Below are 15,658 nucleotides of genomic sequence, written 5' to 3' on the forward strand. Positions count from 1 at the left end.
GCACCACGGGAGGAGCCGGAGGCCGGGGAGCCCCCCCCGGGGCAGGGGCCAGCGGGAGGCAAACTGGCCTGCCCCTCCCGCAGGTGGAGAGCGCCCAGGCCTTCACCTGGCAGTCCCAGCTGCGGCACCGCTGGGATGAGGAGAAGAAGCACTGCTTTGCCAACATCTGCGATGCCCAGATCCAGTACTCGTACGAGTACCTGGGCAACACTCCACGGCTGGTCATTACCCCTCTCACCGACAGGTGAGGACGCACCGGCCGCCTTCCTGCCTGGCCCTGAGCAATGCAGCGGGGGGACTCACACTGTTCTCTGGCCCCTTCCCCGTGAGTCCTTGCGCTGTCAGACCCGAACGTGCCCTGCTGAGGCTGACGGGTCCGGGCATTTGGGTCAGATTCAGTCCTGCTACCGGCCAGGCACCCAGACTCGGGGGCCATGATCCTATTCCCTCCCTCCGACACTGGCTGTATGGCCTTGGGGGTGTTCCTCAGCCTCTCTGAGGACCTGCGAAGTGGGGACGTTATTTTATAAATCCTCAGCAGTTCGTTGAGGGTCAAGCGAGTCATTTAACAGCAAAAAGCACTCAGACCAGCAGCTGCTCAGAGCGAACCGTCAGTGACCGTTACGTTAGGCAGTGGCCTCCTCTAACGCCCTGGTGGGCACAGCCCCCATGTGGCATCCGCCCCGGCAAGACGGTGTCTGCTCTTTGGCGACATCACAAGTGCTTCCCACCGGCTCCCTTTGGTGCCTCCTTGGGGCTTGGGGGTGTCACTGAACCACAGTGAAGGAAAGTGGGCGGCTGTGGGGTTGCCGCCCGCGAGGTGATTGGAGGTCCTTTGCAGATGCTATATAACCTTGACCCAGTCACTCCACCTGATCATGGGCGGAGCCCCTGCTGGCCCCGCCGGGACTGGCAAGACAGAGACGACCAAGGACCTGGGCAGAGCCCTGGGCACCATGGTCTACGTCTTCAACTGCTCCAAGCAGATGGACTACAAGGTACGCATCCCAGGCCCAGGGGGGCCTGAAGTCCCCAGGGAGGACCACCCACGGCCCCTCCCTCAGAAGGCACAGCCTCCACGCCCCAAGTGAGCTCTAGATGTGTGGACACTGCAGGCCGGACCCAGGCAGGAGGCACCAGCTCCCCAATTTGCTGACGGCGTCCACCAGACAGAGAGGCTGAGTAGTGGTGCCCCCACTGGCGGCCTTGGCCCTCCTGGGAGGCTGGGCCTCTGCAGCATGACCAGCGTGTCTGGTAGAGGCTCTCAGGGTGGGCACAACCAGTCCTGCCTCCCCTGGGGAGGTAACCCCTCCCAACCTACATTCCAAGCTTGTCCCCGACAACTGGGGTCACCAGACAGAGTGAGCACCTTTGAGAGCTTGGGGGGCAGGGTAGCATGAGGGGTGGGTATAGGGTAGGGGCTGGGTCCTAGCGGTCACTGGAGACTTTGCAGGACAGCCACAGCTCTCAAAGGGCCCGGAAGAGGGGTAACCATGGAGGTCAGGTCAAAGCAGCCCCTGGGGGCCGGGGGGGTACACTGAGATCAGGAGCTCAGGCCTGCAGGGGGCCTCCCTGCCCCACCCCCATCGGAGCCCCACAGTCCAGGGGACCCCATCTTGAGGCTGAGGGTGGGGACAGCTGCCCCTTCTGACTCTCAAGGCCGCAGCCTGCACCGGCCTTCTGGGTTTTAGAAAAGTGAAATCTGAAGCTGGATCCTCCCAGAAGGAATCCTGTATGTAAACGTTGAAGAATCATCCTGATTATCTAGCTGGAGCCTGCCGTCCGTCCCCCTACCTTAGAGGGAAGCCCCCTCTCCTGTGTGCTAGTGGAAAATGCAAGGGCTGAACTTTACACAAACTCGCTAATCTGAGCCCGGGCAAAGCCCCCATGCCAGGGAGGGTCTGGGCTCTTCCTGGCACCCGGCCCCGGGCAGGATTATCCCTCCCAGGGAGTGAACGTCCTGCCTCTAGCCTTCTGAGGGCCCCAAAGTTCCCAAGCCTGACCCTCGGCCAGGGGGCTGATGGGGCAGGTAGGGGCTCCCGGCAGGGCTCTCCACGCGTGCTTCTCCCATCTCACCCTTTCTAGTCCTGTGGCAATATCTACAAGGGCCTGGCCCAGACTGGAGCCTGGGGCTGCTTCGATGAGTTCAATCGAATCTCCGTGGAGGTCTTGTCTGTGATCGCCGTACAGGTAGGGCCCGCGTGGTCTCTGGGTCACGTACGGGAACTCACTGCCCTGCCGGCTTGGCGCTCGTCAGCTTTCCTGTAGGGTCAGGTCAGCCTCACTGAGTTGGGGGGTGTGGCACAAAGGTGAGCGGGACCCCAGCCCTGTCCTTCAGGGGCCCACAGAAGGAAAACAGTAAGGATCAGACCCAGTGGCACATATGTAACCGAATACAGACGAGGGGATAATCAGTTTTGCCTAGGGGACCAGGACAGAGGGCTTGGTCTCAATTACCAATGGAGCTGGGCATTGAAGGATGTCTAGGAGTTTATCAGTTAGACAAGGGTGCTGGGAGGGAGAGAAGGAGGAAATGAGCCCGAGTATTTTGGGAACACCCATGACAGAGTGCAGGACTGCCTAGTTCTGGGCTTTATTTGAACTGTCTGTGCCTTCATCTTCTAATCTGTAGAATGGGTTTGCCGGCATGATTAGGGGTGAGTGCAGGTAGCTGGCCTCCTCCACTGTTGTTTCCCCACCTCGGCATAGACATGGAACTATCCCCAAGCCCTGGGGCTGGAGGCCAGTACGGCAAAGAGAGGACGAGGGCAGCCAGCGCCCCCTGGACCCATGGGCAATGCTGACGGCTGCCTTGGGGACCCCTGCCCCCAAAGTCAGTGCACAGACCCCAGGATAATTACGTAGAGCTCTGTTGACTCGGATGGAGGAGCAGGAACTGGAACGGAACATTAGGAGAGGCTCCATGTGGAGGGGAGGGGTCCCACCGCCAGCCCCTGCCCTGCTGGGTTGTGAGCCGCACGCTGCAGACCAGTCTGGGAGGAAAGTCCTGGACAACTAGGCATGCGCTTTGCTCCAAAGCCCCAGGCTCGTAGGTCAGGGCTTAAACTGTGGCTGCAGGGCGCCCTCCAGTGGTGGCTTGGAGGTTTGCAGCTGCTCAGCACCACCGAGGGTCAAAGGCAGCTAATGGTCCCTGAATTCAGATTTCACCCGGGGCTGACTTTCTGATGTGGGGATGGCTACCAATCAGCCCTCCCACGGGTCACACTGCCCGAGCAGGAACGGGACACACAGAACGGCTAGGGGGTGGGACGCCACTCAGTAATATCAAGGAACAACCACAACCTGGAGGAACCCCCAGGGCGTCTCACTGAGTGACCAAAGCCCGTCTCAGATGACACACTGTACCATCCCGCTTACTGACGTTCACGAAAGACAGAATCACAGAAACGGGAGCAGATGAGTGGTTGCAGGGGGTCAGGGGAGGGCAGGGTGGGAGAACGGTGGGGGTGGCTATAGAGGGTGACAACACCTGAGGTCACAGAAATGTCCCATCATCACGTTGCTGTCCTGGTGGTGATGCTGCACTACGGTCACCCTTGGGGGGCGCCTGGGAGGGGCCCATGGGATCCCCTCCACGTTCGTTCTTACAACTACATGTGAATCTACAGTTGTATCAAAGTTTAAAGTTTAATTTAAAAAAAGAAAAATCAGGAAGGTCCTCTGCAAATTCACAGCCACACGCTTTAGCACAAACGACGATCTGTCCAGCCCGTCGAAGGTGGTCATTCCCACGTGAACGCGTCTGTGTACCCACTGTTTAGGTAAAATGTATCCAAGATGCAATTCGGGCCAAGAAAGAAGTGTTTAATTTCCTGGGAGAGATGATAAGCCTCATCCCCACTGTTGGCCTCTTCATCACCATGAACCCCGGGTACGCCGGACGTACAGAGCTGCCCGAGAACTTAAAGGCCTTGTTCAGGTGTGTGGTGGGCGGGGATGGCATGAGGAAGTGCCCAGGAGGGTGCTGTGGAGGGCAGAGGGCGAGGCCGACCAGAGGGGGCTGTGGGAGAGGAGGAGTCTGGAGACAAGGCCCGAGTAAGAGGGACCAGCCCGCCAGGGCCTCTGACGCCTGGGATGGAGGTCCCGTTTCAGGCACAACCGGCCAGTGAGGGAGGACGGGGCTCAGGTGACTCTCAGAGGAGTTGAGTCAAGGGATGCAGGGCCTGGAGACGCCCCTGCGCAGGGTGTAGGAGGAACAAGTGAAGCGGGAGCGCAGCCAAGCGGCGGGTGGGGGCCTGGGAACCCGGCTCCGCGCCTAGACTCTCAGCCAGTGGTGCTGTGCTCCTCCTGGCAGGTGAGGTGTGCCCCTAGGTGACAAGGGGCAGGTGGGGGCATGGTTGGAAGAGGGGGAGAAGCCAAGGCAGACCCCGCTGACCCCCTCAGGCCCTGCGCCATGGTGGTCCCCGACTTTGAACTGATATGCGAGATCATGCTGGTGTCTGAGGGCTTTCTGGAGGCCCGCCTTCTGGCCAGGAAGTTCATCACGCTCTACACCTTGTGCAAAGAGCTGCTGTCAAAGCAGGTGTGTGACAGCGTCCTGGGCCCGCAGAGCTGGGGTCGGGAGGGGTTACAAACGCAGGTGGCCCGCATGCCTCCCAGACAGCCTGGTGGAGCCTCCACGCATCCCAGCGGCAGGCTGGCCTCAGTCCCAGCACCCCGCCGGCGCGCTCACGCCCGCCCGGCCCTGCCCTCCACTCGCAGGATCATTATGACTGGGGCTTGCGAGCCATCAAGTCTGTGCTGGTGGTGGCCGGCTCCCTGAAGAGGGGCGACCCCAGCCGAGCAGAGGACCAGGTACTGATGCGGGCGCTCAGGGACTTCAACACCCCCAAGATCGTCGCCGACGACCTGCCCGTGTTCGTGGGGCTCATCGGGGACCTCTTCCCTGCACTGGATGTGCCTCGGAAACGGGACCTGAATTTTGAGAAGGTGGGTACAGCCAGGGTCACGGCGGTCCGGGAAGCCACCCCCCGGCCTCCTTCCCGCCGAGGATGCCTGTTTCCGCCACACGCTGGGTGGGTACCTGCCTAAGTGGCAGGTACCACACTGGAGTGGTGGTCACGTCTGCCAGCGGGCAATGGCCACACATGCACGGCTCCCTCTGCCCCAAGGAACGTCCTGAGGCTACAGGTTGCCTCTCCAGCCCCTCTTGCAACGCTGGGGGGTCGGGAGAGGAAGGGGAGGATGCTTTGGGCAAACCCATTCCCCGCACGGGGTTCTCAGTAGCACCCACGGCGGAGCACGTAAACATCCCCACGGGCAGGGCCGCTGTTCCCTTCTGGTCTCTCCGCTGGGCAGGGGGCTCCCTCGCCCTGCACACCGGGCCCGGCGCCCCGTTCCCACACGCCTTCCCCAGGTCATCAAGCAGAGCATCGTGGAGCTCCAGCTGCAGGCGGAGGACAGCTTCGTGTTGAAGGTGGTGCAGATGGAGGAACTGCTGCAAGTCAGGCACTCAGTGTTCGTCATCGGGAGCGCGGGCAGTGGCAAGTCCCAGGTACATGCCCACCCAGGGACCCAGCCCAGCGCGTCCCGGGCGGAAGGGTGTCACGGACCGGGAAGGAAGCTCTGACGGGGGGCCGGGGACGGCAGGGGAGGCGAGGAGTGGCCAGCGGACCCTGGTCCCGCCGATGAGGCCCTTCTCCCAGGTCCTCCTCTCTCCCTCCTCCCCCCTTGATATCAGTCACCCCGCCTCTCTGCAGCCAACCCCCCACCCTCCTGTCCCCCGCCCCCTACCACTGCCTGGGCACAGTGGAAAGCAGAGGGCGGCGGCCAACATGACTGATACCTATAACATCGGAAAATTCTAAACCAGCCGAGTATTCAGCTAGCCACCCACAGGATGGACTATTATGCTATTATTAAAGATCATTTCCAAAGACTATGTAACATGAGGGATGTTCGCTGCAAGTTATTTTTAGAAGGCAGAAACTGTAGGAACCAGTTCTCTAAAAGGGAATGTGTGTATTTCTGTCTACACATATACCCATGGGAAACATCCTCAGATGTCCTCAGAAACCCTTTTCTCTGCGGGGGAAGAATTACAGGTAGTTTCCTTCCTTTAATTTTTCTTTCAGCGAGCAGTTACTTTTATTATCAGGGAACTAGTATGAATTTTACCCAGTCTGGGCACAAGTAGCCCTCCTCTGTGCACAGGCAGGAACAATCGCAGGGCGTCTTCCTGGACGTTGTTTGGAGGTCGCAAACTCACCCGCGTGTCGCCAAAGCAAAGCAGGCCCAGAGCAGGGATTCTGCCTGTAGGTCTTCAAGGGCCCTTGGAGCTCACACAAGGGCCCTAGCGCAGGGTCTGGGTGCGGGATGTGGCACTGAGTGAGCAGCCCCCGCCTCGGTGCAGGTCCTCAAGTCTCTGAACAAGACCTATCAGAACCTGCAGAGGAAGCCGGTCGCCGTGGACCTGGACCCCAAGGCCGTCACCTGCGATGAGCTCTTCGGCATCATCAACCCGGTGACCAGGGAGTGGAAAGATGGTAATGCGGGCAGCATCCCCGGCAGGGCCGAGAGGGCGAGTGCTCGGAGCAGGCGTCCCAGGCCTGGGTCCACGGCGGGCCCGCTTTGTCGTGGCCACTCGGCCGGCCTCTGTGCAGTGAGCACGTGGCCGAGCCCCCGAGGGAGGCCCTCAGCAGGCCCAGCGGCGGTGAGGGGGCCCACACGTACGCGTGGTACGTAATGATGGTGCTTGCGGAGAGCAGGAAGGTCACAGAGAGGGGCTGGTTCACTATCCCAGGCGGGAGGAACCGGGGAGGCCATGGACACCGGAGCATCAGCACCCCTGCCTCAAGCAGGGCTGAGGGAAGACAGGGCCCCCACCCCATGGGCCACAGGAGGAGAGCCCTGAAGTGCAGGCTGGAGCCTCGGGTGCTCGGAATGGTGTTTCTCCGGGGAAGGGCCTCGGTGAGATCTGTGCTTTATATAAAAAAAAAAACAAAACTCGGGACATTGGAGAAAGGACAGGTGAGGGGCTAGGGGAGATGCGGGGCCCCAAGGGTGGTCCAGGCGGAGGAAGGGGCAACTGGAGGGGTTGGAAGAGGCGGGTGTGTACTGCTTGCCAGGGGACCATCCCCACCCCCGCCCCACCCAAGCTTCCACGCGTCCCCCTCCCGGGACAGGAAGCTAGGGAGGTTCTGCTCCAGTCTCCCCTCTGTGAGAGGCCCCCTGCCCGCCGCATCACCGTCTGCCCCTCCCCCTGCTTTCTTTCTGTGACTTGGCATCTATTCCTGCACGTGTATCTTGCATCGTCACCCCCTCCACTGGGATGCAAGCTCTGTGGGGTGGGCAGGGGCTTCAGTTGTCCCCACGCCCCCTGCTCTGAGCCTGACTCCTTTTTTTTCCTGTTTTTTTTTTAATTAATTAACTTTACTTATTTTATTTTTGGCTGCGTTGAGGCGAGCGGGGGCTACTCTCCGTTGAGGTGTGCGGGCTTCTCATTGCGGTGGCTTCTGTTGTGGAGCACGGACTCTAGAGTGTGGGCTCAGTAGTTGTGGTGCACAGGCTTAGTTGCTCCGCGGCATGTGGGATCCTCTCGGGCCAAGGATCGAACCCCTGTCCCCTGAATTGGCAGGCGGATTCTTATCCACTGCGCCACCAGGGAAGTCCCTGAGCCTGACTCTTTAAGACCACTCAGCAAACCTTTATTGAGTGAATGAATGAAAGAGGGAAGGGATGAGTGAAGGGGTGCAGGGCGGGGCAGTGGCCTTCCACGTAGGGCTGTTGAATCTGAGAACTGGACCAGACTTGGGGGGGATGTCGGGGGGTAGGGTCAGGGGTGGAGTCACAAAGGTGGGTCCTCGGGGTCAGGAGAAGGGCAGGAAATGAGCCAGGTCCCCTCCTGTCTGAGGGCCTCCGCTGTCCCTCTGAAGTAGGGCACTGGCCACCTCTGAGAGAGAGGCCAGTGTTGGCCCAGAGGGGGCGAGCTTGGTCTCAGCCCCTGTGGCCCCAGGGAGAGCCACCCAGAGCTGGACCTGACAGAGCCCCACTGCCCACAGGCCTCTTCTCCACCATCATGCGGGACCTGGCCAACATCCCTCACGACGGCCCCAAGTGGATCATCCTGGACGGGGACATAGACCCCATGTGGATCGAGTCCCTCAACACCGTCATGGATGACAACAAGGTACAAGGGACCCCTGGATCCCAGAGCTGACCCCCCCAGAATGGCAGTAACGTGAGGGAGGGGAGCATATGGGACATGCCACATGTCTCGCCTGCCACACTCAGCAGACAGGACCCGCTGTGCGTGGGGACTCAGGAGGGGGCCTGCCTGGAGTTCTGCACAAAGCGTTATGGACGAGGGAAAGCCCCCCCCCCCAAGACGCGTTCCTCACTGGACGCAGGCCCGCGTGCACCCGGCTCACCTGCTTTTTGGCCGTAGCGTGGGCGAAGGATGCAGGCGTAGCGAGCGTTCCTGTCTGACTGACGCGTGGCGCGACGTCGGAGGGGCAGCTAATGTCCTGGGAGGCACGGACAGTGTTGAGAATTATCTAGAAGCCGCTTAAAGTGATTCTCAACTGGGTGGAGGAGGGACCCCCAGAACTCCTGGGGGGCGGGGCGGGGTCATGGTTTGAAAGGCAACTTTAGCCTCAGAGTGAAGTCCTACGTCATCCACGCACATCTGGACACTCTCCATGGCCCCGGGGTGGGAAGGGCCGGGGGGGCTGGCATCGAGGACGGCAGGGAGACGCTGGACTAGGGAAGCCGGTTGGTGGCTGGCGGGGGTACGGGGAGTGTCCCCGACCTCCTCCTCTTCTGAGATGTGACCTGTGAAACCCTCAGCACGAGGGTGCTTTGGGGCTGAAACCCACAGGCCTGTGTCCCTCACTAGGTCCTCACGCTGGCCAGCAATGAGCGGATCCCCCTGAACCGCACCATGCGGCTGGTGTTCGAGATCAGCCACCTGAGAACGGCCACACCGGCCACCGTCTCCAGAGCCGGCATTCTGTACATCAACCCGGGCGATCTAGGGTGGAACCCGTGAGTTGGGCTTTTGTTCTCCTGCTCCAAACTATGAAGAGAAAAAGGAGGGCATTGGCGTTTCAGAGTTTCCTGTGAATGCGTTCATTTATTCACTCACTCGTTCATTCATGCGATAAATACCTTGTGCTGGGCCCTCCCCAGGCAGCAGCGTGGGGGCAATGAAAGGATGCGGGACAGATGTGTGAATAAGTGATGTAATGCATGGAGACTCTGCATCACGGCAGCTAACGAAACAGAAGTTTGTACCACATGCAGGGAACTCTGAGGAGGGAGGGAGGGTCTGGGCCTGTTGTGGAGACAGGAAGTCTTCCTGGAGGAGCTGGAGTTTGGGCTGAGCCCCCGACAGGAAAAGGAGCTTTCCGGGTAGACAGGTAGGGAAAGCATTCCAAGTGAGAACCAACATTTAAGGGGCATCAGGGCGAGAGTGTGAGCTTCCCAGGAACTGGCGGTGGTCAGGTGTTCGTGGATGGAGCGTGAAGCGTGAGGATGCTCTTGGCAGGAAGGGACTGACCCTGGACCAGCCTCCAGGGCCGGCACAGGGGCCCTTTCTGACGTGACGAGGAGAGTTCATGGCAGCAGATGACGGGTGGCCACTGGGGACAGGGGAGGAGGGATGGATGTGAGAAATGTTTGAAACCTTAAGAAATGGAAGGCTTGCCATTGATCCTGGAGGCATGTTTTTGTACCTGGACACAAGGCTAGTAATTTATACGCCAGGACATCCTGCGTGGTCTTGAGTAGAAACCCCAGTGCAACATTCTGGGACTGACAGCCTCAGGAGAAACACCTCGGCTGCATTCATTCAGTCGTCCACTTCATTCATTCATTCACTCAACCAGTGCTTTCTGCACCTGCTGTGTGCCTGACCCACGGATGCTCCGTGCTGGGGAAACTGGGTCTCCCGGAGAGATGTGGAGAGTGGTAAGAGATGTTGGGAGGAAGAAGAATCCTTGAAGGAACAGGTAGAAGGGAAACCAGGGAGGTGACGCCCCACATAGCCAGGGAGGAAAGAGCTTCAGGAGGGAAGCAGCGTCGAGAGGGTTGCGTCCGGAAGGTCAAGGAGCCGAGGACAGGAAGTTGCCACTGGATTTGGCAGCTGGGAGCTCACCATTAACTCAGGAAGAACAGCTTCCTGGCGCGACAGGGGCAGAAGCCAGATGGCAATTCACGGAGGAGGAATTGAGAGGAGGCCCTGGTAATGAGGGTCCTTCTGGAAATGTCTCATAGCGGCCGGGGCGAGATGAGCAGGAACGGGTGTTTCCAGGCACAGGCAACTGCCGGTGGGGAGAGAGGGGGAGGTGGAGAGTTCATGCTCGATGCGTCTGTGCATCGAGTGGGAAGTGAGACCGCCGTCTCCCGATGCAGCGAGGCCGGGGCTAGGGGGCTACACGAGCGCAGTGACCCTGCAGGGACAGAACCAGAGCTGGCCTGACCCACAGGGGCCTGGGGGCCGCTGAGACCCAGCACCACTATGCCGCCTTCTCCAGCCACACCTGTCATCCTGCTTTGTTAGTGTCCTGTGGCCGCCATGACAAAGGACCACACACCGGGCAGCTTCAAACAATGGAAGTTTTTTCTCTTCCGGTTCTGGAGGCCAGAAGTATGAAATCATTTGTTGGAAGGGTTGGTTCCTTCTGGAAGCTCTGAGGGGGGATCTCTCCTAGGGCTTCTCCCCCAGCTTCTGCTGTTGCTGGCAATCCTTGGCTTGTGGACACATCACACAGCCACCTTTCTGAGTCTCACGTGGTCTCCCCTCTGCACATGCCTCTGTGTCCTAATTTCCCTCTTCTCATAAGGACCAGTCGTTGGATCAGGGCCCACCCTCATCCAGGATGCACCCTCTCGAGATGCTTATTTTTTTTTATTATTTTTTTTATTTGCGGTACGCGGGCCTCTCACTGCCGTGGCCTCTCCCACTGCGGAGCACAGGCTCCGGATGCGCAGGCTCAGCGGCCATGGCTCACGGGCCCAGCCGCTCCACGGCATGTGGGATTTTCCTGGACCGGGGCACGAACCCGCGTCCCCTGCATCGGCAGGTGGACTCTCAACCACTGCGCCACCAGGGAAGCCCAAGATCCTTATTTTGATTGCATCTGCAAACACCCTTTTTCCAAATAAGGCCACGTTCATAGACTGTGGGTGGACATGTCTTTTGAGGGGCCCCCATCCTGCCCACTACACACGTCTGGGCGTTTCCAGGGTGGGCAGCAGACAAGGCAAGAGAACTGGAACAAGGTCTGAGTGGGAGCCGCTAAGACGCAAGAGAACGGGAAGGAGACGGTGGGGCCGAGGGGCACCCGGTGGACGCTCAGCGGGGGTGGGAAGGAGAGCGGTAGGTCAGCAGGGGTGGGCGGGTGCGGGACCCGAAGGCTCACCCTTCAGCTGGGAGTGGTTCTTGGGGCTCCAGAGGGGTAACCAAGAGAGTGAGTGGCATCCTGGGGACCAGGAGGAGACCCGGGTTTTGCAGGAGAGAAGTGGAGAGGCTGAGAGCCTGCTCAGGCCCCCCCCAACCCAGAGAAAGAGTAGCCCTCCAGCAGGGGCAGCCACGACTCAAGGCAGGGGTGACTGAGCATATCCAGGAGCGGGAGGTGAAGCAAAGCTCCAGGGCCAGAGGGGCCCCGTGGCCTCTGGGGACAGGGCAGGAGCCTGCAGGGAAGCCACTCGTCCTCCCGGGGTCTGGGTCTGGGTCTGGGTCGGCTTTTCAGATCAAAGCCAGCGCGCACATCTGCATGCACTAAATGTCTCTAACAAGGCAAAATTTAAAATTTGATATATCCGCCTTCAAGAGAGAAGGCAAATGCAGCAGTCTATTTATAGATTTGCAAATCGGTCTCCATTCTGAAGACCCACTGCATTTGGAATCCGGTTCTCAGCTGCACTGTGTTCGCTTGTGGACGTAGAGCGTTTAAAGGTTTCCTCTGTTACCTAGTGAGCCCAGGGGCAACGGGGCAGAGTTTCTGAGCTCTTGGTTCTCTGTTCTGCTAGGGGTGCAGGAAGAGGCAGAGCTCCCAGAACGTGCGCTCACTTGCAGAAAGGCATGTCTGCTGGGGCTGCGGAGGGCAGGCGAGCTGCCTCGGGTAACGCGAGCTTCCTGCTTACGTTTTGGGCATCCTAGAAAGGGCAGCTCACGGAGCTCATCAGCCCGCAAGGGAGCCGGACGCTCTTTCTGCTTTTAGCAGCACTTGTTTAGCACTTACCGCGGACCAGGCTCCCCTCTAAGAGCTTTAAAAGTATCAGCCCAGGTAGTCCTTCGAATATGGGAGCGATCATCATCACTCCCATTTACGGATGAGGAACCTGAGACCCAGACATGTTGAGTAACTTGCCCGAGGCCATGGCTGGCCACGCTAGAGCCCATTCAAGCCAGGCAGTCGGGCTCTAGAATCCACACCGCTCACAGCCGTGGTGGGCCACCTCTATGCAACCCACTCCAGAGATGTATGTGTGCCAGACAACCCAACATGGCTCCTCAGGAATGCCTGTTGTATTGGTTTGGACTCTTCCATTAAATGTGTCAATTGGCTCAATTCACCATGTATGCTTCAGGCATGGCTGGATCCAGGAGTCCAGATAATGCAGTGATGTGTCCCTGCTCCTCTCCTTTCCTTTCCCTTTTCTTCCCTTCCCATCCCCTCCCTCTCTCCCCCAGATGATATGAAGCTTCTCTCTCCGCTCCCCTCCTCCTATATCCAGCTCGACTGTCCTCAGTATTATCTGCGTTTGGGGGTGGGAAGGATGGCTCCCAGTTGTTCCAGGAGGACAGCACCCCACAGCTAGAATCCCAGGGAAAGGGCACACCCTCATCAGATCCTCTTAAGGTCTGGGACCGGCCCCATCACCAGGCAGGAGTGCCAGAATCCCGTGGAAGCGTTCACCAAGCAGAGGGTCGCCAGGGGGACCCAGCGTGGTGGCCCAGTCCTCCAACACCTCCCGTCTTCCCCAGGGTGGTGAGCAGCTGGATCGAGAAGCGCAAGGTGCAGTCGGAAAAGGCCACCCTGCTGGTCCTCTTTGACAAGTACCTGCCCACCTGCCTGGACAAGCTTCGCATCGGGTTTAAGACGATCACGCCGGTGCCCGAGATCACGGTCATCCAGATGATCCTGTACCTGCTTGAGTGCCTCCTCACCGAGAAGAACGCACCACCCGACTCTGCCAAGGAGCTGTACGAGCTCTACTTCGTGTTCGCCTGCTTCTGGGCCTTCGGAGGGGCCATGTTCCAGGACCAGGTGAGCAGCCGGCCGCGGCGGGTGCCTGGCCACCCAGACTCGGTCTCCCGGCATCCCTCTCAGCTGGGCCGTTTCTGTGCTCTATTTTGTTTCCCAACAGCTTGTAGATTATCGGGTCGAGTTCAGCCGATGGTGGATCAACGAGTTTAAGACAATCAAGTTCCCCTCGCAGGGAACGATCTTTGACTACTACATAGATCCCGACACCAAAAAGTTCCTGCCATGGACGGACAAGGTGCCCCGCTTCGAGCTGGACCCTGATGTCCCGCTGCAGGTAACTGCCCAGATCGGTGACGATTTATGACGATTTAGGGGCAGGACTCAGAGCCCCATCCCACTCGCTTCTCAATGGGATGTCCGGTCGCAAGTGGTTTTCAACAATAGGACCTTCCAAGTAAGACTGGGGATTTGACAAACTGTCCAGGTCTGCAGGTTTGTACGGAGGGTGGGAATTGGAGGCTCAGGTGTGTCTGGGGTTACAACTCCTCCCTCTCTCCCCCAGGCCTCACTGGTGCACACCACGGAAACCATCCGTATCCGCTACTTCTTGGACCTGCTCGTGGAGAAGTCGTGGCCGGTGATGCTGGTGGGGAATGCAGGGACGGGCAAGTCGGTGCTGATGGGGGACAAGCTGGGCAGCCTGAGTACAGACGACTGCTTGGTGCAGGCCGTGCCCTTCAACTTCTACACGACCTCGGCTATGCTGCAGGGTGAGGCTGAGGACAAGCGCGCGTCCTCACAGCCTGGCCTCGACACACCCCATCCCTCTCATCCGACGGACTGCCCCCCAGCCCCACCCTGACGTTCCTCACAGCGCCTTCTTACTGCAGACCCGGGAGCTTGCCAGCTGCCTCTCCACTTCCCATGCCCCCACCCACTGCCCTCTATGCCCAGAGCAGGGGGACGAGGGTGGCAGATCCCACAGGGAGCTCCCCTCATAACCAGTCTCAGGTGGCCCCCAGGTCGATGAGCACAAGGTTCCTGTCCCCCTGCCTGGAGCCAGTGGTGCCCACCACCCTCTCCTTTACTCCTGAGGTGGCTGGAGTCCAACCCACCCTGTCTTTGGTGCCCCGGGGCTACCCTTTGGGCCACCGCCTCTGAGATCTACCAGGCACCGTGGTAGTCACCCCATTCCCTTCTCTAGGTGTTCTCGAAAAGCCGCTGGAGAAGAAATCAGGGCGGAATTACGGGCCACCAGGCACCAAGAAGCTGATCTACTTCATCGACGACATGAACATGCCCGAGGTGGACAAGTACGGGACGGTGGCCCCGCACACCCTCCTCCGGCAGCACATGGACCACAGGCACTGGTGAGTGGGGGCGGGGGGGGTTGCCACAGGGAGGATGCAGGGCTGGGACACAGGACCACGCTGATGGGGTCACAGTTCTGGGGAGAGGTGGGGGGTCAAGGTCTCCTCCTCTCATACATTCCGCAAATATGCCGTGGGCATCTGCCAGGCCCCGGGCTGGCGGCTGTGGCCTGCAGTTCCATGGAGCAGGGACAGACAGGTACCCCTCCGATTGAAGTGTCCATATGGCAGAGAAGACAGAGGGGTGCAGTTCCAGGGTGAAGGGAGCAGTCACAGAGGGCCCCAGCGGCTGGGTCAGAGACCCGGGGTGGGAGGAGGCAGCTGGGAGCTCCATTACTGGCCTTAGTGTCAGTACTTTGGAGGGAGAGCATCTCGGGCACAGTAGATGCCATGGGCAGAGGGAGTGTGGCCCCTGGAGGGGGCCATAGGAGCCCAGCGTGGCTGGAGCATGAGAGCCAGAGGGAGAGGGTGCCCGGGGCAGGAGCGGCCAGACCCCAGGACTCATGGACCACTCTGACAGAGAACACTTTCTCCCAAGGGCAACAGAAAGCTGAGGGTGGCATGTTTGCATTCGCAGTCTGGAAAGGTCAGAACATTCAGTGTGGTTAAAACAAGTATCACTTGAAAGAAGTGTGCCATGATGACCTGGCAGGTGGCCCAGGCCAAACCTGGGGGTTTTGAGACCAAAGGAACCCGAAAAATCTCATCAGGGGTCAGTGAGGGGATGCGTGGAGCCTGCCCCTTACTGCCGAGAAATAGGGCACAGAGGGGATAAGTGGCCTGCTGGCGGTCACAGCCCTGATGAAAGGCCCAGCTGGAGGTCAAGCCCACATGTCTGACTCCATGGCTGGCCTTTCCCCGCAACATGACACCGACTCCAGGGCTCACGGGCTGTAGGAACCCAGCAAGGACAGCAGTGAAGCCATGGGGGCTGTGGGCTGTGATGTGGGAACAGGGTGTTAGGGATGGCTCCCTGGGGAGGTGACAGAGCTGGGCCGGGGCGGGGCACACTTGAAGTGCAGCCCTGCGAGAGCTCGACATCTGTGAGGGCGTGAAAGTGGTGTGGGACGGCCAGGGCCCAGGACAGGTCTGGGGAGGGACAGGGCAGGAGGC

The 15,658-nt window shown here is 59.7% G+C and overlaps 1 protein-coding gene across 1 annotated transcript in view; it reads left to right on the forward strand.

The window, feature by feature from the left end:
* DNAH17 (dynein axonemal heavy chain 17) overlaps positions 1 to 15,658 on the forward strand; it is a 175,593-nt gene that overhangs the window by 111,381 nt on the left and 48,554 nt on the right. The window contains exons 38-51 of the mRNA XM_089901595.1: positions 84 to 244; positions 842 to 998; positions 2,086 to 2,190; positions 3,783 to 3,940; positions 4,405 to 4,543; positions 4,723 to 4,950; positions 5,378 to 5,515; positions 6,374 to 6,506; positions 8,022 to 8,149; positions 8,858 to 9,006; positions 12,953 to 13,235; positions 13,336 to 13,509; positions 13,738 to 13,945; positions 14,380 to 14,545. Coding sequence (XP_089757721.1) covers positions 84 to 244; positions 842 to 998; positions 2,086 to 2,190; positions 3,783 to 3,940; positions 4,405 to 4,543; positions 4,723 to 4,950; positions 5,378 to 5,515; positions 6,374 to 6,506; positions 8,022 to 8,149; positions 8,858 to 9,006; positions 12,953 to 13,235; positions 13,336 to 13,509; positions 13,738 to 13,945; positions 14,380 to 14,545 — 2,327 coding nt within the window. The remainder of the gene's footprint in view (positions 1 to 83; positions 245 to 841; positions 999 to 2,085; positions 2,191 to 3,782; positions 3,941 to 4,404; positions 4,544 to 4,722; positions 4,951 to 5,377; positions 5,516 to 6,373; positions 6,507 to 8,021; positions 8,150 to 8,857; positions 9,007 to 12,952; positions 13,236 to 13,335; positions 13,510 to 13,737; positions 13,946 to 14,379; positions 14,546 to 15,658) is intronic.

The sequence above is a fragment of the Delphinapterus leucas genome, chromosome 19 (assembly GCF_059928025.1).
Source record: "Delphinapterus leucas isolate spDelLeu-1000000601 "Yukka" chromosome 19, BTC_Dleu_Yukka2, whole genome shotgun sequence".
Classification (NCBI taxonomy): Eukaryota; Metazoa; Chordata; class Mammalia; order Artiodactyla; family Monodontidae; genus Delphinapterus; species Delphinapterus leucas.